Genomic DNA, 24,552 nt, shown 5'->3' on the forward strand with positions numbered 1-24,552 from the left:
TAGCTGTTCTGGTGGCAGGCGAGGGCAGGCCTAGAACAGGGAAATATGACATTTTATTTTTATTTCAACCATTACCAACCCTCCGCTTATCAGCAGAAGAAAGTTGGCATTCTGTTTTCCTTGGTTCAATACTTTATTAGAAATCCATGTGCACAAATGACATAGAGTGCAGCCTTCAACACATCTTACGCTTTTCGGAATATCATTCCATAATCACAGACCTATGATTAAGCAATGATATTCCAAAACGCGTAAGATGTGTTAGAGACAGCACTGTATGTAATTTGGCATAGTAAATGTCTTTTCAGGACAGATTCAATTCTGATCGAATTTTACATGGACATAAATTAATCTGCCAGTTGATTTGGGTGAATCTGCCCAAATTTTGGGAAATTTCTATTATTAACTGATTTTCCCCAGTATGCAGTGCAGGGCGAGAGGGTGTTAGGCTGGGGCTAAACAGCGATTTTGCCCGTGACAAAAATTCCCCCTATGCTGATGCTACATTGCAGTGTGATGCTGGTGAATGAGGTTGCATTGTGACCCGCAAGGTACTGCGACTGCAACAAGCAAGTTGCAAAAAGCCATTCCCAGTTAGATTTTTTTGCAACCCCATTCCCCTGGATTACTATACAATGTAGCAGCGGGTTAAGACGATTTTTGCCTTAGCAACCTGTGTGGCGGCCAAAATCATCATGTAGTGTCTTAATGGTTCATCCACACTTAGGCCATATTTATAGATGGTGAAATTGCCATAGATTTTTAATGCGGATTATGAGCTGAAAGTCTGTGATGAATTACAGTATAATACATGTGGATGGAGGTTTCAAATCCTCTTTCACACACAGCAGAAATCAGTCTATTTTACAGATTTTCAACCATGCAGCTTGCCCATTTTTTTGCAGAAATACTATGGATTTCCACAGCAGTTTAAAGCCTTTAGGGTAAAATGGTACATAATGTGTATAGGCCCCATTCATCATTTGCATTTTTTATTACTTTTGTCTTTTGCATTGTAGTATTCGTTACCATTTCTTGTGAGAAATTCTTCAAAATGGTGAACGTGGTTCATAAAGTTTTCACAAAGTAAAAAAATAGTCTTTATTTTTGTCTTAAACGATTTTTGCCAAAAGAAAATATTGTAAACCCTATTAGATGGCGGATTATAGAGGTAATTCTAAAAGCAATGGCCCTAATTTATAAACTCTGTTTCTCTACTTTTCTGGAGCAATTTGTTCTTTTTTCGTGGTTTTAGTATATGTGCTTTATTCTCTATATGTTTTGAGACATTTTTTAAGTTATCTCTTTTCTAAGTCTCCTTTTATTCCTCCTTAGAAAAATATTGATGGCAAGTTTTCAAGACCACTCGGGTCTCTTTATTAGGCATTAATTTTTCCTTGATGCCTTTGCTTATCCAAATCTTTTAAACAGAGTCATGAAATGAGACTTTTAACAAATGTCGCATGTTTTTGGCACATCTCATTGTAGTCCCTACCTGGAGTCAGGTTTCTGGCGGAGTTTTCAATTTGGCGCATTTTGTTAAAAAATGTGCGACTTTTTAAAGGATTTGTGGCTTTTGGTGCGAAAAAAGTCGCAAAAATAACAGTTTAAGACAGAAATAAAGAGCATTTTGGATTTTCTGCAAGCGCCAGTTTGAAGAATTTGGCACACAAAAAAACACCAGCGAATACAAAAAGACATAAAAAAGAAAAGTGACTTCAAGAATCTGCAACTAATGTTCTGTACAAAGACCTTAAAATGCCAGCAGCTTTGTATTTTGGAGCGAGAGGGACTCCTTGTGCCTCTCTACAGGCTCCGGGTACATACTGTAACTCCAACGGGGACATGGAGAGGTAGAAATGCATTACAGTTTCTTAAGAGGGTCCTCGGAGTTGTTATAAATAAAGCTCGGTGCATTTGGTCTTCAGGGACATGTCTCAGGGATCACAGAAATACAGCTCATCGATCCTATTTCAACTTGATTTATATAAATGTTTTTACATCTAAAAATATGTTTTTGGTACACGTGACAATTCAATGGAGAGTATAAAATGGCGGCTGTAACTCGGTCACTCTCTTAGGATCTATTAGACAGCAAATCTTCTAGCTAGGGAATATTCTGTCTTACCTTGGAGCTGCTTCATTGTGCAAAATTTGCTAAATTCTAGTAAAAGTAGAACATTTCTGGGCATTACTAATATTGTATTTACACAGAGATGCTTATTTCTCTGATTTAAGAAACTGTACCTATGGCTCAGAGACGAAATTATAATGTTTGCCAAATAAATAATTTTAAGAATGGAATTTTTAAAAATTTGGGCTCATTCAGTCGTCAGTGATTTTTATTGTAAGCAAAAAATGATCTGAGTTTTCTTATGTCCATGTTTTTTATCGGATTTTCATCAGAGTTTGGTAAGTTTGTCAATTTTTACCAGCAGAGTTTTAGCAGGTTTTTCTCAGTTAAAAAATGATGGAGGTTTCTTAAGCTTCTTCCTATCAGTCTGTTATAAACAGACAGCACACGGATGGCATCTGAGTGCTCCCCATTTTATCACTGACCGTAGACTAGCATTGTCGAGTTTGATCTGTGACTTAGATCAAAATCGGACATGTCTCCATGATTTTAAATGGACCACTTGGTCTGCAAAAATACATGGACATGTGAACAGCTCCATAGACTATAATAGGTACAAATTCTACCGGTGAAATCTATCCTAAGTGAAATCTATGTGAAGCATACAAGCCTGTGTTACATTACCAATAATTAAGTCATGTAATTGTGAACTCACAAGGCAGATTCAGCAGAGAGTCGAATGTCTTGCAGTTAGTGATTCCAGTACTGTCCGTCGCACAGCTCTTCCACAAGTTCTCATATATGATGGACGAAGTGATCACGCTGCCGCTTACAGTGGACGTTTTCCACCTTTCAGTTGACAAAGTGACTCCAGTTACCAAACTTCCAACCAAGCCCAAGCAAAATCCAACCAATTCCAAAGCAGTAGACATGATGGCAAAATAAAAAAAATGACCCCAAAAACCTTAAAACCTTGAGTAAACGGATAAGTTAAGATTTTCTGAAATGAAAGAGACGACTTCCCATCACGGATTTCCCGGTTAGATAAAACCGCTGGACCTTTGCTCTTTGGTCTGACACTACAGTGTGTGATAAGGAGTTTCAAGCCCATCATTAGTGTGACACACACATTTCCACACATCCTACATCTTATCTAACTGCAAAGTTCTCACATACTGAAGTTTATTGTTCTTGTAACAGTCACTTCTCCAGGGATGATTCACACAATGGCTCTAGTGTGAGTTGACAAGTTCTAGTTAGATATTCAATATACACCTGATTACCACCTTAGGGTATTGGGAAAAAAATATTTGCCCCTTTAACGATGTTCCTTGATATATTAAAAAAGGAATCTACGTAAACATAAAACAACATTTTTGAATTTTTACCTCCCACATTTAAAGGGAACCTGTCACTAGATTTTCCCCAAATAAAGTACGGCCATCACCTGTACAGCCTTATATGCAACATTCTAGAATGCTGTATATAAGTCCCCAATGGGCTCTGTATAACATAAAATATAGCTTTTATTATACTCATCTATGGCGTGGTCCGGTCTGATGGGCGTCTCTGGTCTTGATCTGGGGCCTCCTCTCTTCTTGCGATCTCCATCCTCCTTCTTGCTTTGTGTGGATGATACATCCTACATCATCCACACAGTGTCCTCCATCACGCTCCTGCGCAGGTGTACTTCTCTCAGCTGAGGGCAGAGGAAAGTATTGCAGTGCGCCATGTGCCGGCGCTCTTTGCCATTTTCCCGTGCATACGCTGGCTTCTTCCAGCACCTCTCCAAGTAATTGAAAGATTTCTCACTATGATATGCGAGTAGCAGTCTGTTCTGACCTACCTGAGTGGCCCTCTGTTCTGGCTCATAGCTAAGGTTCTGCGAGGGAGGACCCCCATCATGGAACTTTACCTGCTGCTGGTTCTCTGTGTAGTAACGTCACATATCTTAAGACATCATGGCATATAACTATAGAAGCAAAAACTAGCAGCAGTTGTCCAACCACTAAAGTTGATTTTAAAATCAAGCAGAATGCTGTAAAATAATAAAATAAGTAATACTCATCTTACCAATCTCCACCACTCCCATTCTCTTGCTGCCTGGTTTCTCCATCATTCCCTGTGCTTCTTGTTATGTCTAGATGGGCCCGTGACTTTTGCAGCCATCCACTGGCCGCAGCAAAGAGGAAGAGCAGAACTCGGGGTGTGGGGTATGGGGTTGGACATGAGATGCAATGGAATGGTAGCAGGGGGGTAATACGTTTTTGAGTAATAATTTATCCATCATTAGTTTACAGAATTTCTGGGCTTTTTTTAAGTGTCTGGAAAACCCTTAAAGAAGCAGAAGGCTTGCAATGTCTCATACAGTGTTCACATGCTATGACATTAGCCTACTAACCATATGCCATCATGCTTTTTTCAATGAAAGACAAATTAAATGGCCTATAGCTTTTACTTCTCCATTTATTACTGCTAGGGGAAACAAGTATACTTATATGCACAGATCAATGGAGAGGCGTTGAGTAAAACAGTTCGATCAGCACCTCACCTGCAAAGAATTTCTTCTTGTTATTGATCATTAACAAATGCTCCTCACATTTAACCCATTATCTGCCATAGATAATAGTGAAATATTTTTTTTCATTGACCAGAAATATTATGTTTTTTTTAATTTTTGCTTCCTCTATTTTAACAGCCTATTTAAAGCACCACAATAGTGTTTTTTTTATTTTACTGCTAAAGTGATGTCTCTAATCTAAGTTCCCTGCCCCTAGTATTATACTTACCATTTGCAACCTTCTGCACCCAGAGTTAGAAAATGTCTGTGTTTTCGGCTATCTGGGGTAGCTGAGACCCTGGAGAACATGACCAGGGCTGTTTTTTCCTATCACGGTGATCAAAAGCCCCAATATTATTAAATATGGCAGAACTTGGGCTGTGCCTCTCTCTTCTCTTCTTGTAGTTGTTCTGGGAGATAAGAGATACGCTATGTCCAAGTGCTGTCAGTAGCTCAGTTTCCACAAATTTGTTAGGGCTAGGGTTATATATTTTTTTTTTTTACATTTATTTAACTCACTTATATAGCACCATTAAATCCACAGCGCTTTACAAACATTATCAGCACTGTCCCCATTGGGGCTCACAATCTAAATTCACTGTCAGTATGTCTTTGGAGTGTGGGAAGAAACCCACGCAAACACAGGGAGAACATACGAACTCCTTGCAGATGTTGTCCTTGGTGGTGCTAACCAGTGAGCTACCGTGCTGCCTATATACGTATATGTACAGTGTATATATATGTGTGTATATATATATATATATATATATACCGTACAGACCAAAAGTTTGGACACACCTTCTCATTTAAAGATTTTTCTGTATTTTCATGACGACTATGAAAATTGTACATTCACATTGAATCAAAACTATGAATTAACACATGTGGAATTATATAGTTAACAAAAAAGTGTGAAACAACTGAAAATATGTCTTATATTCTAGGTTCTTCAAAGTAGCCACCTTTTGCTTTGATGACTGCTTTGCACACTCTTGGCATTCTCTTGATGAGCTTCAAGAGGTAGTCGCCGGAAATGGTTTTCACTTCACAGGTGTGCCCTGTCAGGTTTAATAAGAGGGATTTCTTGTCTTATAAATGGGGTTGGGACCATCAGTTGTGTTGTGCAGAAGTCTGGTGGACACACAGCTGATACTACTACTGAATAGACTGTTAGAATTTGTATTATGGCAAGAAAAAAGCAGCTAAGTAAAGAAAAGCGAGTGGCCATCATTACTTTAAGAAATGAAGGTCAGTCAGTGCGAAAAATTGGGAAAACTTTGAAAGTGTCCCCAAGTGCAGTTGCAAAAACCATCAAGCGCTACAAAGAAATTGGCTCACATGAGGACCGCACCAGGAAAGGAAGACCAAGAGTCACCTCTGCTTCTGAGGATAAGTTTATCCAAGTCACCAGCCTCAGAAATCGCAGGTTAACAGCAGCTCAGATTAGAGACCAGGTCAATGCCACACAGAGTTCTAGCAGCAGACACATCTCTTCAACAACTGTTAAGAGGAGACTTTGTGCAGCAGGCCTTCAGGGTAAAATAGCTGCTAGGAAACCACTGCTAAGGACAGGCAACAAGCAGAAGAGACTTATTTGGGCTAAACAACACAAGGAATGGACATTAGACCAGTGGAAATCTGTGCTTTGGTCTGATAAGTCCAAATTTGAGATCTTTGGTTCCAACCACCGTGTCTTTGTGCGATGCAGAAAAGGTGAACGGATGGACTCTACATGCCTGGTTCCCACCGTGAAGCATGGAGGAAGAGGTGTGATGGTGTGGGGGTGCTTTGCTGGTGACATTGTTGGGGATTTATTTAAAATTGAAGGCATACTGAACCAGCATGGCTACCACAGCATCTTGCTGCGGCATGCTATTCCATCCGATTTGCGTTTAGTTGGACCATCATTTATTTTTCAACAGGACAATGACCCCAAACACACCTCCAGGCTGTGTAAGGGCTATTTGACCAAGAGGGAGAGTGATGGGGTGCTACGCTAGATGACATGGCCTCCACAGTCACCAGACCTGAACCCAATCGAGATGGTTTGGGGTGAGCTGGACCGCAGAGTGAAGGCAAAAGAGCCAACAAGTGCTAAGCAGTTCTGGGAACTCCTTCAAGATTGTTGGAAGACCATTTCCGGTGACTACCTCTTGAAGCTCATCAAGAGAATGCCAAGAGTGTGCAAAGCAGTCATCAAAGCAAAAGGTGGCTACTTTGAAGAACCTAGAATATACTTTTTCGTTAAGTATATAATTCCACATGTGTTAATTCATAGTTTTGATGTATTCAGTGTGAATGTACAATTTTCATAGTCATGAAAATACAGAAAAATCTTTAAATGAGAAGGTGTGTCCAAACTTTTGGTCTGTACGGTATATAAAAATTAGGTTTAGTTTACTAGTGTTAGATTAGGTTAGGCTTACTAGTGTTAGGTTAGGTTTGGGTCTAGTAGTGTTAGATTTGGTTAGTTTTTTTTGTTAGGCAGGCATATACAATGTAATAATGGCCCACAGAATGTTCACTGCGGAGCAGGCGTATGCCCTGCTTTGCTCCGGAAGTTCCGGGAGTGAAACCAGCCAGTAACGATGACTCTTCCTCCACGGGATCCAACATCCCGATGGTAGCAGAGTCTGTTGTCACTGCTGAAGCTTCTGAGGCAGGACCAAGTTTCACAGTCCCTCTCATCACTGTGGTATCCCGACAGAGCATTTTCCCTTCAAATTCCCCCTTTTTCTGCAGCCCCTGGTATAAAAGTTGATGTAACTAATTTTGCCCCTTTTGATTTTTTCCAAATTTTTGTTACCTCAGAAGCTCTACAATTGATTGCCCACCGAACCAATATAAATGCCCATACAATATATTTCCCAAAAAAACACATCCTTTCATTCCCGTTCCTGGATCATCACAAATGTCCCAAAAATAAAACAATTTTTGGGCCTTAACCTCAACATGGGTTTAGTAAAAAAAAAAAAAAACACTCTCCAATCCTACTGGGCAACAAAATCTATCCATCGTACCGCTGAGTCATGTCCCGAGCCCACTAAGAAGCCCTAATGCGATTCCTCCATTTTAGCGATAATTTCCAAGCCCCCCCAAGAAATGACCCCAACTACGATTGCCTGAACAAATTGAGACCTCTAATTTCCCTCCTACAAGAATCATTTCTAAATTCATATACCCCAGAGCAAAATGTTGCAGTCATCGAGTCCCTCATGAGTTTCAAAGTCTGTCAGTCATTCCACCAATTCATCCCCGCCAAGCGCTCTAAATACGGCATCAAATTGTGCAAAATGTGAGCCCACCAGGGTACAAGTGCACCTTTGTAATTTACGAAGGTAGGGACCGCCAAATTAATCCACCAAATTGCCCCCAGGCAATTGGCATCCCAGGTAAAATCGTATAGGAACTAATGATGCCATTTGTTCATCAAGGGTACCATGTGTACACCGATAATTATTATACTAGTATCCCCCTATACAAATCCCTCTATACTGCAAATACAGGGGCATGTGGGACAATCAGGAAAAACTGAGTAGGTTTTCCATCACAGTTGCTGTCCAGATGTTTGGAGAAATGGGGCGTCATTCAGACTTGCAAGCGATCCACTTCTTGCAGTGAAGTGGAATGACAGGAAGGACGTCTATATGCTGACCACGCTTCACCACTGTGACAGTCAGAGACAGGGGCGCCACCAGGGACAAACGAAAACCAATCTGCATCACAGGTTATAATAAATTTATGGGTGGCGATGACCTGTCAAACCAGGTGCTTCAACCATACCTGGTGAAGCGGAAGACCAGGGCCTGCTATAAAAAGGTAGTAATCTACCTAATCTAAATAGCTACATATAACAGTTTTGTCCTGTACAAAAAATCACAAGGAGCACTCACTTTCCTCCAGTTCCAGGAGAAAATTGTTGAGGGTCTCATATTTGACGCGATGGCACAGAAAGAATCTAGTCCGAGGATGTCCGGAGACTTGCAAAGTGCCATTTTATTTGACCCTTCCCTGCCACTCCCACCCAAAAGTATCCCCAAAAAGATGCCGGGTTTGTAGGAAGCACGGTAGAAGGAGTGATTCCCGGTACTATTGCCCCATGTGCCTGACGCGCCCAGGGGATGGGGAATACTCGGCGCCCGGGCCTTGTTGTTGCCTGACCTTGGGGGATGTCGCGGTGGTCGGCTCCCGTCCCGTACCCTGGGGTCACTCTTAAAAGAAGGGGGGAAAGGTGTATGGGAAAGGGGAAATTGTTTGTGACGCCACCGGTGGTGTCTGGTGAGGATCACCAGCATTGCGACAGTCCTCTGAGGCCGGTGTTCAGGCAGCTTAGTTGATGCGGCTCCCCACAGGTGGAGCGGGGCCTCAGGGCAGTGTAGGAGAAGGGATGCAGAATAGAGCGTTGGCGGGTGCAGAGCCGCGAAGGAAAGAACTGACAGAGGCAGTGTTTGAAGTTATCCAAGTCTTTACTCACTGTAGTGCTTTCTCAGCTCAGAGCTTCTCTCTGCTGTAACACGGCGAGCTGCGGCCGCCAGGGTGGGGTTCAGCACACTCCAGGTAGTTCAGGAGCGCTTGGCAGGACCCCCGCTCTAAGGTGTTCCTCTCCTGGTGAACTTCTCCCGCCTTGTGTCCCCCACTGTGTCCCGTACGGGTACTGCGATGTCCTTGATGGGTAGCGTGTAGCTCCCGGACCGACTGGGTGCCCTTCTTGGTGACTAGTGGTGAGAACGTGGCGTAAGGCCGGGTCCCTCTGGATAAACTCAGATTAGGGCATACAGGTGGCGACTCCGCTCTGTCCGTATCCCCCTGGGATCCACACAAGCCTCTGGACTTTTCCGACAGAGACGTGAAGTTCAAAGTCAGATAATCGGGGACCGGTACCCCCTCTTGCGGCAGGGTCTCTCTGGCAGGGCCAGAATAAGGTATGCAGGTGGCAACTCCGCTCCGTCCGCACCCCCTGTGATCCTTTCGCCTGTGGAGCCTAAATCCTCTGCTCCGCTCCTGGGCCTTCTTGGTTGGACTCTGACCGGGGACAGAGCCGGTTATAACTCTGCCCCAATCCCCCGTCTCAAGGCCTGAGACCGGGAACCGTGGACACTGAGGCGACTGCAGCCTTGTGCTGACCTGCCGTCCCCAAAGACCCACGACTAAAGACCCGGTTATTAAAATGGCCTCCAATTATATATGATTCTATTAAGTGCTAAAGTAAAGTGCTTCCTCCACCCTCACTCACTACGTGGTTCCCCCTAACTTTGGTTCCCCCCAACTCCTCCATTCAGGCCCAGGGCAGCACTATGGTGCTTTTAGGCCCCCTTCAGAACTGGAGTGGTGTAGTGTTGAGTGTGTGGTTGGGGTCCTGTGTGGTGCTCCATCCTTACCTTGAAGAGGAGATACCACACCTCATTCTGAGGTGCAGTACCCCTATGGCGACTGAACCCTCAGGGGCGCCACATTCCCCCCTGGTGAAACACAGCACGTCCGCGGGCTGCAATAGAGTAAAGACAGGGTATTTTTCAGACATTCAAAAATTTTGAACATAACAATAAAAATCTTCTCTTTATGGGAGGCACTCTTATTAAACGTTGCAGGTTCCATGATAAATATCAAAACATTGTATATATATATATAGGTCTGACGTTGTGCATATAAAACCAATAGGGGGCACCTCAATAAGTGCAAACTATTTACAATCCAGTCTGTTGACTGCTCACTGTCCGCAGGCATAATGTCTTAATAAAACACAAACAGTAACTGAAAAACAAGGAAGTTCAGCCTCCGGGGCCGCATTAGTGATGGTATCCCCACTGGGGGTATGGCTCGTGTTTGCCCACAGATCCGGACCGGTCTCCAGTGGCAATGCACAGGGGGGCATCTTCCTTGAACACCCGGTGTACCTCAAGGGCGTACCACCCGCGGACTCCGTGGTGGCGGGTGTAGGAGACCAAATCTCCCGGGTACAAATTGCGGTCTGGGTGGCCTTGTTCCAGGTGGGGCTCAACGTCTCGCCGGTTGATGAAGACATCATGATTGAACTGAGGGCTGAGTAAGAAGCCCCAGCCCGCTTCTTGGTGGAACCGGACAATTAGTCCTTCCTCCCGGGGACTGAAACGGGAGGCCTCCGCCTGACTGGCTTGGGCCTTAGCGGCTTTTGACCGCACATCTAACTGTTCAAAGCGGACCCTCCGGGCACGCCGTTCCTTCTCTAGCTGGAGGAGCTCACTTTTGCAAAACTCCTCCTGCTGTCGAGCCTCAGCTTCGGTCTCCCGGGGAAACCCCATTAGATCCCCCCCCGGTTGTCCCATCTAAACTCCTCCGCTTTTGGGCAAGCAACCGGGGGTGCTGGTAACGGCGTTAACGGGGGCCGCTGCTGGTCCTCGACCCTTGTGGACCAGTCCGGGTTCGGGTGTGAGTACACCCAGGCGAGGGCAGGTGCCGATGGTTCCGGGAGCGGGAGGGGTAGCAGGCCTCCGGTGGCTGCGGCGGCTTGGGCCTCAGGATCCGGGGCCAGTAGCTGCTCCCAAACGGTGGCGCCCGCGGATGGAGGTGACAGTAGGAGACCCAGGAGCAGGTCGGCACACTCGGTGCCTGGGGCAGGGGTTTCACTCTTACCCGCTCCTGGGCTGCATGCGGCCTCCTGGTCTTCCTTCCTTTCCGCCTGGGCTGGGGCATCGCTGGTGGGGCGCGACGTGTCTTAGCTTCGGGCCGCAAACTTCCCCAGCAGGTCCTCTCTCCACTCCACGACCGCTTTCCGCTGGGCCTCCTCGACTCGACGGGTCAGGTCCTGTGTCTCGCCGCGGAGGAACTCGGCCTCCCCCGCTGTGAAGTGAACACTGTATCCCTCCAGGGTAAGAGAGGTGGCTGCTGGTGGGCCAGCGATGGAGGGCACATCTTGTTCTGCATCCATCGCGGCTGCCAGGTGTGGTCTGTCTAGACTTGCCCAGGCCACACCTTGTCTCCCTCTCTTTCTCCTCTTTCTGGGGCGGTTCAGTGGCTGCTCGCAGACGGGTACTCCTTGGGACGTCCCATCCATCTTGACGGACACAACTATACGGACAGTCTCTAAGGCAATGGGCGGTCTGAGCTTTTGGCGCCATTGGGGAACCTGGCCCATGATGGGAGGGCTTAAGTTGTCATCTTCCCTGCACATAATGGCGCCCGTTCTGCTTGGGCGGGCGCCACATTGAATGTGGAAATACAGTCTTTAGAAAAGGCGCACAGTACTCCATGGCAATGGGTTTAGATTTCTGCCGTTGCCACGAGCACGAAATCCTGTTCGTGACGCCAGGAAGAGATGACGAGCCCAGGGGATGGGGAAGACTCAGCGCCCGGGCCTTGTTGTTGCCTGACCTTGGGGGATGTCGCGATGGTCGGCTCCCGGGCCCGTACCCTGGGGTCACTCTTAAAAGAAGGGGGAAAAGGTGTATGGGAAAGGGGAAATTGTTCGTGACGCCACCCGTGGTGTCTGGTGAGGATCACCAGCGCTGCGACAGTCCTCTGAGGCCGGTGATCAGGCAGCTTAGTTGATGCGGCTCCCCACAGGTGGAGCGGGGCCTCAGGGCAGTGTAGGAGAAGGGATGCAGAATAGAGCGTTGGCGGGTGCAGAGCCGCGAAGGAAAGAACTGACAGAGGCAGTTTTTGAAGTCATCCAAGTCTTTACTCACTGTAGTGCTTTCTCAGCTCAGAGCTTCTCTCTGCTGTAACACGGCGAGCTGCGGCCGCCAGGGTGGGGTTCAGCACACTCCAGGTAGTTCAGGAGCGCTTGGCAGGACCCCCGCTCTAAGGTGTTCCACTCCTGGTGAACTTCTCCCGCCTTGTGTCCCCCACTGTGTCCCGTACGGGTACTGCGATGTCCTTGATGGGTAGCGTGTAGCTCCCAGACCGACTGGGTGCCCTTCTTGGTGACTAGTGGTGAGAACGTGGCGTAAGGCCGGGTCCCTCTGGATAAACTCAGATTAGGGCATACAGGTGGCGACTCCGCTCCGTCCGAATCCCCCTGGGATCCACATAAGCCTCCGGACTTTTCCGACAGAGACGTGAAGTGCAAAGTCAGATAATCGGGGACCGGTACCCCCTCTTGCGGCAGGGTCTCTCTGGCAGGGCCAGAATAAGGTATGCAGGTGGCGACTCCGCCCCGTCCGCACCCCCTGAGATCCTTTCGCCTGTGGAGCCTAACTCCTCTGCTCCCCTCCTGGGCCTTCTTGGTTGGACTCTGACCGGGGACAGAGCCGGTTATAACTCTGTCCCAATCCCCCGTCTCGAGGCCTGAGACCGGGAACCGTGGACCCTGAGGCGACAGCAGCCTTGTGCTTACCTGCCGTCCCCAAAGACCCACGACTAAAGACCCGGTTATTAAAATGACCTCTAATTATATATGATTCTATTAAGTGCTAAAGTAAAGTGCTTCCTCCACCCTCACTCACTACGTGGTCCCCCCTAACTTTGGTTACCCCCAACTCCTCCATTCAGGCCCAGGGCAGCACTATGTTGCTTTTAGGCCCCCTTCAGAACTGGAGTGGTGTAGTGTTGAGTGTGTGGTTGGGGTCCTGTGTGGTGCTCCATCCTTACCTTGGAGAGGAGATACCACACCTCATTCTGAGGTGCAGTACCCCTGTGGCGACTGAACCCTCAGGGGCGCCACATGCCCATCACAACCAGGCCTTTGTATCTACCTGTTTTGAGACCTACCACACATCTTAAAATTATTAGGTTTTTTTTCAAATAATTTATATTTTCTGCTTAGTAGTCCCCAGTGAAGTAATTGGTATGGAACAAGTAATGAAGAGAACATTTGTATCAGTAAATCACATTTACCCCATTTCACAATTAATTCCAGGACTTGATCACTCACATACCAAACTATTATTCAGACAAATTCTTGTCCACATGCCCACGTCTATATACTCCAGAATGTGGACCCCACAAAGATTCTGGAAAAGTCAGGTCATATGACAATTAATTCCAGGACTTGATTACACACATGAATATTTTTGACTATTCATCTTAGTTTAACTGCTTTTACGACTATGTCTTGCTACACAAAACTTTTCTTTGCATCTATATTACTTAGGTGTTATTTATATTGGTAATACAGCGCATGATCATTTTATTGTAGGATCTTTAATAATGAGGCTGTTCCGTACTTATACACTATGTTCTTTACTGCATGGTTCTTGCTGAACATCCTGTAACAGACAATACTTTCAGCATTCTGTAGGGGATTGGTTGTTTTGTGCATATAGTGGTTCCTACCTTGGCAGGCAGGAGCCTGCTATGGTGTACCACATCTATTGGCATATTCGTCTCTCATATAGGGATTGATGGAGCTAAACAGACATTGTATGACCAGTCTCTTTGAAAGATAAACCTGTCATTCTAGCCCTGCTGGTGTTCTTTCATCTTTGGAATAAACTCAGGTTGGCCACATACCTGTAGTTGGCGGCATTTTCCTCAATATTTTGCCCTTCATGCTATAATATACGCAATTGCAAGACAACTGTTTTGTTAGCAAGACCAAGTTTTATAATCAGCAAATGTGTTTTGGGGGCATGCATTCCTCTGTGAGTAATAATTCCTTGAAGGATTTTCTTGTTTGGGAGCTCAATGTCCCTGTAAGCTTTGAATGGGTCCTGGAATTGCATCAATTTTACCCTAAAGACCAAATGGTGTACCATCTATTATTATAGGCACAGCCGTGTGTCCAGTGCTCACATTAGTGCCACATTGGATGTATTTCTGAACACTGAAAAATGAGTGCAAAAAAATTTGAGGTGTGTTCCTCACAACGTACAAAAAACTATTCATAAAAGTGACAGTAAAAAAAGCAACTTGTAAATTTTCAAACTTGTGTTGTATCAACTGCATAAAAATTGGTGGTATCAAATTACTCACTACCTCCCTAGATAAATACATTAGAGGGTATAATTTACAAAAAAAGACATTTATTGGGGATTTCTGTTGCTCTTGAACCACACAGGCTCTGCAAATATGACAATCTATTCCAAATAGTGCCACATTTGTGTTCCAAAATTCAAATTGTGCCCCTTCCGTTCTGAGCCCTGCTGTTTGTCCAAACAGAAGTTTCTTATTACATGTAGGATATCACCGCGCTCGTAAGAAAGTGGGTAACAAACTATGAGGTTCACTTTTTGGTGTTATCTCTTGTAAAAGTGAGAAATTTGGGGCTAAAGCAAGACTTTTGTGAAAAAAAAAATGAAATTTTTCAGTATGACGACCTAATGTTATCAAATTCTGTGTTGTACCTGTAGGTTGAAAATGCTCACTATACCCTGGATAAAGTCCTTGAGGGGTGTAGTTTCCAAAATGGGGTCATTTGTGGGGGGTTTCTGCTGTTTAGGCATCTTAGGGGCAATGCAAATGGGATATGGTGCCCGCCATCTTTCAGCCAAATTTGTGTTCCAAAATTCAAATAATGCTCCTTCCGCTCCAAGCCCTGCTGTTTGTCCAAACAGAACTTTTGGATTACATGTGGGGTATCGCCGCGCTCATAAGAAAGTGGGTAACAACTGTGGGGTCCACTTTCTGGTGTAACTGTGGCGCCCCTGAGGGTTCAGTCGCTACAGAGGTACTGCACCTCACCCAGAGGTGTGGTATCTCCTTCTCTCAGGTAAGGAGGGAGTGCGGCCCGGAACCCCAACACCTGCATCCAACACTACACTATTCCAGGCCGGCTGGAAGGGCAAGATGCAATGTGTTTTTCTGCTGAGCCCTGTCCCTGGCTGGAGTGGGGGGAACCCAGAGATAGAGGGAACCAGTAGTGGGTGTGGGTGGAGGAAGCAGTTTAGGGGAGCACTTTGACAGTAGGTATTAAAAGGGAAGCCATCTTAGGGTGGCAGGTTAGTCAGTGGGAGAAGACAGTCTGGGAGCAGAGTTTCTTTAGGAGCTCTGCTCCACAAGAAGGGCCCATTCCTAGAGGCCCAGGAGGGGAGCAGAGGAGTAGGCTCCGATTTACAGAAGGGATCCCAGGGGGTACGGCGAGTGCAGGACGGCACCCGTACGCCACGAATCTGTCAGAAGACAGAGGGATCAGGCCGCAAGAAGGGGACCGGCCCCTGAACCAGCCGTGTTACTCCAAGTCTCGGCTGGAAAAACCGGAGGCTTCTGGCTTTCATAGACCAGTTGCCGCAGCCTTATTCTAATCCCCGTGAGGGTCAAGCAGGTCCGGGAACTCCAGTAAGATAGGAGGGACTTCAGAGCACCCGAGCGGGATTGAGAGTGGGGAAGCGCAGGGCAGGAGGGAGAAGACCCAACGTGCAGACGGTCTAGCTAGGAACACAAGAAAGCGGGGTTCCGTCAGGTGCTCCTAATCTCCCTGAGGAAGAGCTGAACCCCTGCCTGGTGAGCGCAGCGCGACGTGGGAGGCTGGCACCCATACAGTGCACCAGTGGAACTTTCATAAGAACTGTGAGTAAAGACTCGGATGACTGCACCGCACTGCCTCCGTCCATTATTTCAGCTGCGCCATCTTTCCCTCCCTGCACTACATCGCCCAGCACAACCCTTGCTTTCTACACTGCCCTGAGGCCTGCTGCTCCACCTGTGGGGAGCCGTTTCATCATAAGCTGCTCTAACATCTGCCTCAGAGGACTGCTCCGCAGCGGCGGCTCCCTTTAGCCGCATTCCACAGGTGGCGTCACGAACACTTTACAAATCCCCTATAAATAATTCCCCTTTTCGTTGACCGCCCTGGGCCACGGACCGGGCCAGCCACCGTGATACCCCACACCAGCAGCCAGAGGCCCGGCTGCCGAGTACCCCACGGCTCTGGGGGCGCGTCATAACCATTTGCAAAAGTGAGAAATTTGAGACTAAAGCAAGACTTTTGTGAAAAAATATGACATTTTTCTGTATGATGACCTAATGTTATTAAATTCTGTGTCGTACCTGTGGGTTCAAAATACTCACTGTACCCCTTGAAAAAATTCTTGAGGGGTTTAGCTTTCAAAATGGGGTCAGTTGTGGGGGTTTCTGCTGTTTAGGCATCTTAAGGGCCCTGCAAATCAAACATGGTGCCCACCGTCTCTTTCAGCCAAATTTGTGTTCCAAAATTCAAATATTGCTCCTTCTGTTCTGAGCCCTGCCATTTGTCCAAACAGAACTTTTTGACTGTGTAGGGTATCGTCACGCTCATAAGAAAGTGGGTAACAAACTGTGGCGTCAACTTTTTTGTTACCTCTTGCAAAAGTGAAACATTTGGGGCTAAAGCAAGATTTTAGAGGTAAAATTTAAATGTATTTTTTTTTGCATTCCACTTTGCGTTTATTCCTGTGTTGCACCTGAAGGGTTAAAAAAATTCTCGACAACAGTTTTGAAGTATTTGAGGGGTGCGGTCTCTAACATCCTAACAAAAAAATATGTTTTAAAAATGATGCAGATGTACAGTAGACATATTGGAAATGTTATGTATTGATTATTTTTTGTGGTATATCTATCTAATTTAAGGGCATAAAAATTGAAAGTTTGAAAATTGCGAAATTTGACAACTTTTTTTTGTCAAATTTTTGATATTTTCATAAATATACGCAAATAATATCAACCAAAATTTACCACTAACATGAAGTACAATATGTCTCGAAAAAAACATCTTAGAATCAGGGGGATCCGTTGAAGCGTTCCAGAGTTATTACCTCATAAAGTGACACTGGTCAGATTTAAAAAATTTGGCCTGGTCATTAACCCCTTTCTGAACTTAGACGTGTCCGTGTGGCCTGGTACTTACCGACCTTGGACGTATGGATACATCTAGGCGATTTTGTGCACACAGGAGCTGTGCGTGTGTGATCGCCGCCGGGTGTCAGCTGATTCTGACAGCTGACACACGGCTCTCAATGCCAGGAGTGGTGGCCACATCGCTCCTGGCACTTTAACCCCTTAAATGCTGTGATCGCAGCATTTAGCGAGCAGGCAGAGAGACAGAAGCCTTTCTGCTCTTGGATCGGAGACCCCGCGACTTTATCGAGGAGTCCCGATCTTTGCCATGGTGACCTGATGTCATCATGACGACATTCGGGTCACCAGGCACTAGCAAGGTAGTTAGATCATGCACATGATCTAACTAACTTGTGTCTTCAGGGCTGACAGCTATAAGGCATAACAGTGCTCCCGTATTTCTATGCCTTATAACTGCGATCAGACTGCAGAAAGTGAAAGTTCCATAATGGGACAAAGTAAAAAAGTTTTAAAAAAAAGTGAAAAAAGTTGTAAAAATATATTTTTAAAAAAATCACAAAATAATAATAATAAATAAATATTATTATGAAAAAAACAAAAAAAAACAATAAAAGTACACATATTTGGAATGGCAGTGTCTGGAACAACCCAACCTATAAAACTGACCCACTAGTTAACCCCTTCAGTGAACACGGTAAAAAAAAAAAAAAAAACGAGGCAAAAAACTATGCTTTATAATCATACCGCCAAACAAAAAGTGGAATAAAACACGATCAAAAAGACGAATGTAAATGCAAATGGTATCACTGAAGACGTCATCTTGTCCGGCAAAAAACAAGCCACTACACAGCTGCATCATCAGAAAAATAAAAAAGTTATAGATCTCAGAATAAAGCGATGCAAAAATAATTATTTTTTATACAAAATAGTTTTTATTGTGTGAAAGCGGCAAAACATAAAAAAACTATTTAAATGTGGTATCGCTGTAATCATACTGACCTGAAGAATAAAGCAGCCTTAACAATTTTACCATATGCGGGACGGCATGAAAAAAAAAAAAAAATTCCTGAATTGTTGTTTTTTGGTTATTCTGCCTCCCAAAAATCGGAATAGAAAGCGATCAAAAAATGTCATGTGCCCAAAAATGGCAGCAATAAAATTGTCAACTCGTCCCGCAAAAAACAAGCCGTCACATGGCTATGTTGGCAGAAATATGGAAAAATTATAGCTCTTAAAATATAGTGATGCAAACACTAGTTTTTTCCAAAAAAAGCGTCTTTCAGTGTGTGACAGCTGTCAAACATAAAAACCTGATATAAATCTGATATCGCTGTAATCGCACCGACCCAAAGAAATGGCGTAAAAAATAAATTAAACCAATTCTTCATCTGCTGTTGATTTGTTTATTCTACCTTCCAAAGATTGCAGCAAGGCTCGGCTCACATTTATCCTGCGCCCTACTCTGAGCGCTTACATCGGGGTTTCAGTGTAAATCTCTGAAATACATGATTCAGATGGAACCTCCAGTGGAAGATTCCCTATAATGAGGCAGATGGAGGCACTGTGGTCACTGTCTGCCCTGAGATCCGGCGGTGTCCGTCTTGTTAGGCATGCATAAAGTTTTGTGCACCTCTGAAAAAAAGGACATAGCTGACCAGTGGCCAGACGCAGTCCAGAGTAACTCTGCTTCCTCATTATAGTGAATGAATCCCTCTGGGATTGCATCTAAATTATGTCGCTCAGATTTAATTGGAAATCCCGATATCAGTGCTCACGTAGAACACAGGATAAATGGGAACATTTTACATAACAGTTTGGATCAAAATAAAAGATTCTACTTAATCCACAAAAAAAGCAAGTCCCCAGTCAGTTCTGTCGTCTGTTAACGGAAATATAAGGGGTTCCACGTTACTGGTAGTAAAAAGGCTCTGGAAAAGCGAAATGGCCCTTGCCCCCCAAAAGAAATCCAGCAAATTCTGGGCTCCCCATTCAAATGCCCCCTCCATTGGTGAGTGCTATCTTTTCCTGATTTTTGACAATCCCCTCCCTTCTGAGCCCCACAGTGTACCTAAACCGCAGTTAGCGTCCACATGTTTGGCATTTCTGTAGCAATGAGAGCCTACCTTATTTACTGGTGCATGTCTCCAGAAGCATGAGCTGGGCATAATGTACTGGTCACTACAATGGCAATTTTCACTCAGCAACATCTACTGCTGCTTGTTTCTGGAAAACACCCATGTAGTTAAAATCCTCACCACACCTGTAGATAAATTCCCAAAGAGGTATGATTTCCAAAATAGCGTCACTTGAGGGGGATTTTACTCTTCTAAAACTTAGGGGCTCCGTATATAGAGTCCACAAACTATTCTAGAAAAATCTGCGCTCCAGGAGGCAAATAGCGCTCCGTCCCTCCTTAGTATCGCCGTGTGGCTAAGCAGTACTGCACAGCCACATATGGGGTATTTCTACATTCAGCAGAAATTGTGTGACAAATTTTGGTGCCATTTGTACCCATTTCCCAGTGTGAAAATGTAAAATCTGGGGCTAAAACAAAACTTTGGTGGTAAAAATGTAATTATTCTTTCTTTACCGCCCAATGGTATAAAACTCTGTGAGACACATGTCATATCAACATGCTCATTGCACGCCTAGATAAATTCATTGAGAGGTGTAGTTTGTAAAATGAGGTCACTTATGGGGGCTTTTGCTGTTCTGACACCTTAGGGGCTCTGTCAATGTGACATGGCACCGTTAAACCAGTCCAGCAAAATATGAACTCCAATATGGCGCTCCTTCCCTTCTGAACTTTCCCCTGTGCCTCAAAAGTAGTTTTCGACCACATATGGGGTATCGGCGTACTCAGGAGAAATTGCACAAAAAATTTTGGGGTCAATTTTCACCTGCTATCTTTGTGAAAATGAAAAAATTGGGGGCTAGAGCAACATTTTTGTGGGAAAAATATTTTTTTTTCATTTTCACAGATCAACGTTGTAAAATTATGTGAAGCACGTGTGGGTTCAAGGTGCTCACCACACATCTATATAAATTCCTCATGGGGCCTAGTTTGCAAAATTGGGTAATTTGTGGGGGTTTTCCACTGTTTAGGCACATAAGGGGCTCTCCAAATGCGACATGACACCTGCAGACCATTCCATTAAGGTCTGTGTTCCAAACCATTGCTCCTTCTTTTCTGAGCTCTGCCGTGTGCCCAAACAGTAGTTTACCCCAACATATGATGTATCTGCGTACTCAGGAGAAATTGCAAAACAAATTTTGGGTTCCATTTTATCCTGTTACCCTTGTGAAAATAAAAAACATTTTTGTGGGAAATATGTGAAATATTTATTCTCACGGCTCAATGTTATAAACTTCTGTGAAGCACCTGGGGTTTCAAGGTGCTCACCACACATCTGGATAAGTTTACTCAGGGGTCTAGTTTCCAAAATGGTGTCACTTATTTTGAGTTTTTACTGTTTAGGCACGTGAGGGGCTCTCCAAACGCAACATGGTGTCCGATAATTATTCCAGCAAATTTTGCATTCAAAAGGTCAAATGGAGCTCCTTCCCTTCCAAGCCCTGCTGTGCGCTCAAACAGTAGTTTTCCGCCACATGTTGGATATCGGCGTACTCAGGAGAAATTGCACAACAAATTTTACAGTGCAATTTTTCCTGTTACCCTGTTACCCTTATGAAAATGCAAAAATCGGGGCTGAAAATTTTTTTTATGGGAAATATGTGAATATGTGAAAATTTTATTTTACGCCTCAATGTTATAAACTTTTGTGAAGCACCTGGGGGTTCAAGGTGATCACCACACATCTACAAACATTTTAATTACCAGAATGTTGTAATTTAAGAGATCCCCCACTTTAATCTACTAAGCTGTGGCTGACCCAGAGAGGAAACAACGGATGTCAACTGCAGTGGTTGGTTATTGTAGTAATTTTTGAGCGGCAACCCCAGTGGCTCCAGCCAGTACTGTTCAGTTGTCAAGTTGTTGTGGTCATCAGTGTGGCTTTAGAAGTAAGCTAGTAGAGTTTAGTGAGGGCATATGTGGAAGGTGTGGCATTTAGGTATGTAACACTTTTTAGTTTTGTTAAAAATTGTACTTTTGCATAACTTGCCCAAAGGCTATGTGCCCACGATGCAGAAATGCTCCGGATTTTTTCCTGAGCGTTTCTGCATCTCTCTGGCAGAAAAAACACATTTGGATTGTACATGCGTTTTTCCTGCCAGGGACAAGCAGATGTGAAGCGTTCTTCACATGCATTTCCGCATGCGGGTTGACAAGCGCTTTCCAAGCGATTTTAGCATCTCTTCGAAAGTGCTTGACAACTTGGTCACACTATATAAATCCAAGCAAACGGCATGGATTTATATAGTGTGACCGTAAAGAATGTTAAAAAATAAAAAAATAAATCTATACTTACCTTCTGATGTCCCCCGGAGTCTTTATTCGAGCCGTCCTGGGTTGCCGGCAGCTCGCGGTACACTGAAGCACCTGCCGTCACATGACTAAATGACGTCACCGCAGGTCCTTCAGTCCACTGCGATCTGCCGGCAAGCGAAGGCAAGCACACGGCGGGCCATCAGAAGGTAAATATAATATTTTTTTTATTCTTTTTTTTACAGGTACTATGGTACCCGGGTCCGGAGGAGAGTCTCCTCTTCTCCAGACCCGGGTACCATCCGCACATTGAAACGCATGGAATGCGCATCTACAGATGCAGTGATGCGGAATCCATGCGTTCCAATGCAAGTCAATGGCGGCGAAAACGCAGCGCTTCCGCAAAATAATTGGTAGTGCTGCGTTTTTTTCCGCAATGATAATCCGCAGCAGAAATCTCCGCAGCATGTGCACAGCACATGTGGATTATCATTGGGGAACATGACAGGCCTTCTACCATGCGTTTTTTAAGCGTTTCTGCAGTGGAATTGCCGCTGCAAAAACGCTTAAAAAACGCATCGTGGGCACACAGCCAAACTGTGAGAATTGCCATGGTATCCAGTGGTATGCAGTGGTGTCTTTTTACAATACAGGTTTAGGTGCTCTTCCAAAGTTAAGCAAATCTAAAACTAACACAGAAGAGTCTGGGAAGATTGTCAAGTGCCGTATTCCCTTTGATCTTTTACTTTGCAGCAGAAGGACCCCAAACATATCATCAGATAACTTCGGGTAAGACCAGATGAGGCGGAAGTGTCATGGCCTTGATGCGGCTGAAAGTGACGGTGGAATGCAGCTTATGTGATTTTTCAAACTGATTGTTAAATGGATGCATGTCTTGCCTGAAAGAGCTCTTTGGTCAAGTTCACCGAATTTTCAGACAAAGAGCTGTCTGTGAAAAAAACGTACTGCACGTGGACAGCAGTAGGACCAATGTTAATAATCGGATGCCGCAGTATAACATCCGTTTTTTACAGATACATTGCAATTCTGTAACATAGGAAACTGTAAATGGTCTTATAAATTATTAAAAGCTGCTGTAAAAAAAATGGATTGTACACGGACGACAAGTGAGAAACAATTGTCTGAGGTTTTTGGATAAAATGTTGATGATTTTTTTAATACGCTTGTGTGAACTTAGCCTGCAAAATTGCATGGCCAATGCAATGTAGAGTCTCTCCCGCATACTACTATCTACTACTTACTCAGCTTCAAAAACTACATGGAAAACTGCATCAAAATGACACATGTGAAAGTACCCAACATACAAGAGAAATTGTTTTTTTCCAATTTGTGCATCTTTTTTCCAATATAATGCCCACAAAACTGAATAACTAATAGATCTATTTTGATGGTAAAAGAGCAAATATGTCTCACAAATATAAAAAAGCAAAGGCCCTGATGTATCAAGATTGTCGTTTTGTACGCCAGTCTCCATGAAGACTTAACTTATTTTAATTATTTTTACGCATCTTTCAGCTGCCTTATGCCTGGAGTACATTCCTGTCGTAATTTACACTACTCTTTGGTATAAATTATGATGACTTTTGTTGGCTGTGCTTGGCCACATCATCTTTTAGCTAAGATTTGCGCACTTTAAAAAAAAAAATTGGTAGGACTGGAGAAAAAAAACTTCAAAGTCGCAAATTTCATTTTTTTAATATTTCAACCATTTTTCAATTGGCAAAAAAAGCTTGATGAATGGGAGCCAAAAATGTTTTGCATACAATGAAAAAGGAAAAAAATCACTCCAAAACTCCATAATGACTCTGATTACGGTAATTAAAAAAAAAATAATATTTTGCCATTTACAGTGTTACACACATACAGTCCCATTATTAGTATTTTCTTAGATGAGCGTTAAGATATGACTATTGAATTATAGACAGCTAGTTATGAAAGAGTTACCGTACTAACTGTAGGCGATATACATCTGCAAGCACAATTGGCTCGTCTCTGACCCATAATCCCCTTTTATCCTCCCACAGGCTTCTTGTCACAGGTATTGATATACAATATTCTTGACATACAAGTGCTTTAGGGGACAGATTACAGCAAGTTGACTGTTGAAATTCTGTGTTTTGCCTTTGGCAAATGACTAGCCTGGACATGATACAGAAATGTGCTTAATAATGCTCCAACATTCATATCAGAGTATGTGATTGGAATGATTGCCCTGGATTTACACATTTTCTCATGTTCCATGGCTGATATAAATGATATATTTATTAATATGTTCGAAATCTTAGCATTAGAAGGCATCCTGACCGGCAAGCGGTAATATTTCTAGTGCACTGGCGCCAGTGTCGGACTGGAGTGCTAAGGACCCACCAGTAACCAACTCTAGGGCCCCACTTTTCACCTACATGCAAATGTGACATTATCCTCAATCACAAATTTATATAACAATGAACTGGGTGGATTGTTAAATGAATAAGATGCTGCCTTTGTATATAGTGATTCAAGTATATAGTGCTCATATAAGAGGATGGTGGGCCACTCCTGCCCAGGGGCCCACCGGAGGATTCTCCTGTTCTACTGTGGGCCAGTCCAAGCCTGACTGGCGCATTACTGTTTGCACTATTTCGGAGCTGTAAAATCACTGTATACAGTAGATTAGACTTATACTGTGACATCGCTTTGTATATTGTCTCTGTGTTGTGGCATCAATTTGTAGACTATTCCTCTAATGTAACATCGCAATGTGCATTATTCCTACATGTTTGGCACTCTAGTTGCAGATGAAGGTAACTTTATTGAATCAACCCATGGGAAAACAGAATAAGC

The 24,552-nt window shown here is 44.2% G+C and overlaps 1 protein-coding gene across 3 annotated transcripts in view; it reads right to left on the reverse strand.

The window, feature by feature from the left end:
* The window catches only part of LOC141259044 (claudin-10-like), a 110,665-nt gene that overhangs the window by 32,883 nt on the left and 53,230 nt on the right, over positions 1–24,552 (reverse strand). Inside the window, exon 1 of one of the 3 annotated variants that reach the window (XM_073674466.1) lies at positions 2,790–3,223. The exons of the other annotated variants lie outside the window; for them this stretch is intronic. Coding sequence (XP_073530567.1) covers positions 2,790–3,006 — 217 coding nt within the window. The 5' untranslated portion in view covers positions 3,007–3,223. Of the gene's footprint in view, positions 1–2,789; positions 3,224–24,552 lie in introns of those variants that run through there. 3 annotated transcript variants of the gene reach the window in all.

The sequence above is a fragment of the Phyllobates terribilis genome, unplaced genomic scaffold, assembly GCF_046119375.1.
Source record: "Phyllobates terribilis strain yellow unplaced genomic scaffold, ASM4611937v1 Scaffold_3__8_contigs__length_932513732, whole genome shotgun sequence".
In the NCBI taxonomy this organism is placed as follows: domain Eukaryota; kingdom Metazoa; phylum Chordata; class Amphibia; order Anura; family Dendrobatidae; genus Phyllobates; species Phyllobates terribilis.